The following is a 2,259-nucleotide window of genomic DNA, read 5'->3' on the forward strand; positions in this document are numbered from 1 at the left end:
TTCCATTAGGCTGGACGAATGGACCAGTCCGACTAAAGCCAGAAGCGGATCTAATCGATCATTCCTTAAAGAGGCAGTTTCTCGCGTCTATGACAACCGGCTTGTAAGGGGAGAAACGTCGCCACGATTCCAGACTCCCAAGATAGGCCAGTCTTCATCACCACCAACTCGGCAGCAGTCTAGTCCCAAGCAAAGGCCTCGATCATACTCAGTGGGCGCTAATATTTCAAGACAGCGCCGCAAAGAGTTTGCTTCTGAGCTTCGTCGGAAACGGCAAGAGATGCAGGAGCAAGCTCGGAATCAAAAGGCGGATGCAGATACTGAAGAGCGACCTATTTCAAATTTCCAAGAAGTTATCCGGAGGCTCGATGGATCATCACCCGACCCTACCGGTACTAAACGACCGAAAATCACAAATACTTCCCTCAATGCCGAGCCTGAAGAGAAGATCTCTCAGGGCCGCCATCCCTCCCCCGGCCCCATCAAAAGACGCAGCCGGACCCCAATTCCCACCTTCATGGACCCCGCCGACAAAGCTCTGCATAAACTAGTATATGAACTGGGATTCAATGAATCAGACGCCAAGTGGGCGCTCAAGTGCACTGACACGGGCGAGTCATTGGACGTGGAAGCGGCCATTGAGCTCCTCCTCCCGCGACACGAATGTGACAAGAAGTGTTCCAAGACAGGACATGCACCGTCGTGCCCAAAGCCCGAGAGGGCGTACGAGAAGCAGGCGCCGAATGGAGACGCGGATCTCTTGTATAGACCTACTTGGAGGTGGGCATGATTTTGTTGGCAGTTCTGTGTCTGTATATCTTGTTTGTATAACTTCCCCCTATAAACTTTGGACCAAATCTTTGGGGTCTCCCTGTGCGTTTAGGTAGTTGTGGCTGTATAGCTATATATACCTCCGAATTGGCCCCTTGGCATGAAAGGAATGGCATGACTGCACCGCAGCAAATATTCTGTTGTTTGAAGGGAATGAGTGATGAATTTAGGGTCTGGGAGCGGGAGTAACCATCGCCATAGCTAAGAAAACTATCAATTTGTGTCAACGCCCTGCTAGTTATATAGCTACAAAAACTTAACAAAATACAACTATTAGTTACCACTGCACAACTTGTTGCAGTCTTAAAACGCAACCCGATCAACCAATCCTTCCATCTCCCTGTCAAAATTCCTAAACTGATATACTTGATAAAAGAATTTGCCGAGGAAATCCGTTGCCTCTTTGATGATCTTGATTCCTTCCGTCAGGCTCTCTGGTTCATGCAGTCTCCCGCTCGTCACCACTCCATACGACTCAACTACCTGCCCATCAGACGCATCCGCCACCTCGACTTCTGGCACCGCACTCAGAGCCTGAGCAACCAGATTGACCGCCTCCCCCGTGGCGCCAATGGGCTTGAGATGCCCAAAGGATTCCGCAATCCAGTGCCGAATCTGACCAATCTTCCCTATATTCTTGACATGTGAGCCGCCAGGGACAAAAGTGGCATCGAACATTGTTGAACGCTGGCCGTCATAATGATGGTCGGGAATGACACCCTTTTCCTTATTAGGATCTTCGTGGTCCGCAAAGATGGCCTGGCGCTTGGTGCCGATGATGAAGGGGAGGGCCCCGGCGGCTTTGATAGCGGTCTTTGCGGAGACGAATGCGACGGCATCATAGCCATCCCCGATGAGGATGGCGATGCGGCGGGATTTGATGGACGGGGTTGCAGCGTATTTTTGATTGAGCTCAGCCTGGCTCAGGTTGATGGTTTTCTCGCCCTTGTTGGGTCGTGTTTCCTTCTGCGGAGTGGGCGCGCCAGCCAGGACGGCGACGGATTGTGCTAGGTCAAGGTCGATTTCGGTAAGACGCTCGACGAGGCGGTTGTATACGATTGGGTCGTCGCAGTGGTCAAGTTCGAATGCAAACGCCTTCTTGACATGGAGTTTCTCAGGTTCGCTCAGTGAGTTGTAGAAGAGTTGTGCCTGGTTGATGTGTTCACGGAACTTTTTGCTCAAGCTACGGGCTTTGATACCGGATACCTTTGAAGGATACGTGACGAAGCTGTTTTCCTTTGACGTTGGTTGGGGGAATGGCTTCGAATCTATTAGGGCCAGTAGTTCACTGTGCCTTGCGTGGATCCGATGGCGCATCTGTCCGTCTCTGTTATGGGTTCATAACAGGGACAAGCAGGTCTTGTTGATCGAAGCTCTTCTCAGTTGATTCTCAGGCGGAGATTTGAGTATCAAAGTATGAGAAATTGC

General features: G+C 51.0%; 1 protein-coding gene across 1 annotated transcript in view; it reads right to left on the bottom strand.

Moving 5' to 3' along the window:
• Nucleotides 1-1,134: 1,134 nt before the first annotated feature.
• Nucleotides 1,135-2,259, bottom strand: part of UREG_03559 (catalase A) — a gene marked incomplete at both ends in the record, with an annotated part of 2,321 nt that continues 1,196 nt past the window's right edge. The window contains one exon of the mRNA XM_002543996.1: nucleotides 1,135-2,158. Within this exon, the coding sequence (XP_002544042.1) occupies nucleotides 1,135-2,158 (1,024 nt within the window). The remainder of the gene's footprint in view (nucleotides 2,159-2,259) is intronic.

This window comes from Uncinocarpus reesii, genomic scaffold (genome assembly GCF_000003515.1).
Source record: "Uncinocarpus reesii 1704 scaffold_2 genomic scaffold, whole genome shotgun sequence".
In the NCBI taxonomy this organism is placed as follows: Eukaryota; Fungi; Ascomycota; class Eurotiomycetes; order Onygenales; family Onygenaceae; genus Uncinocarpus; species Uncinocarpus reesii.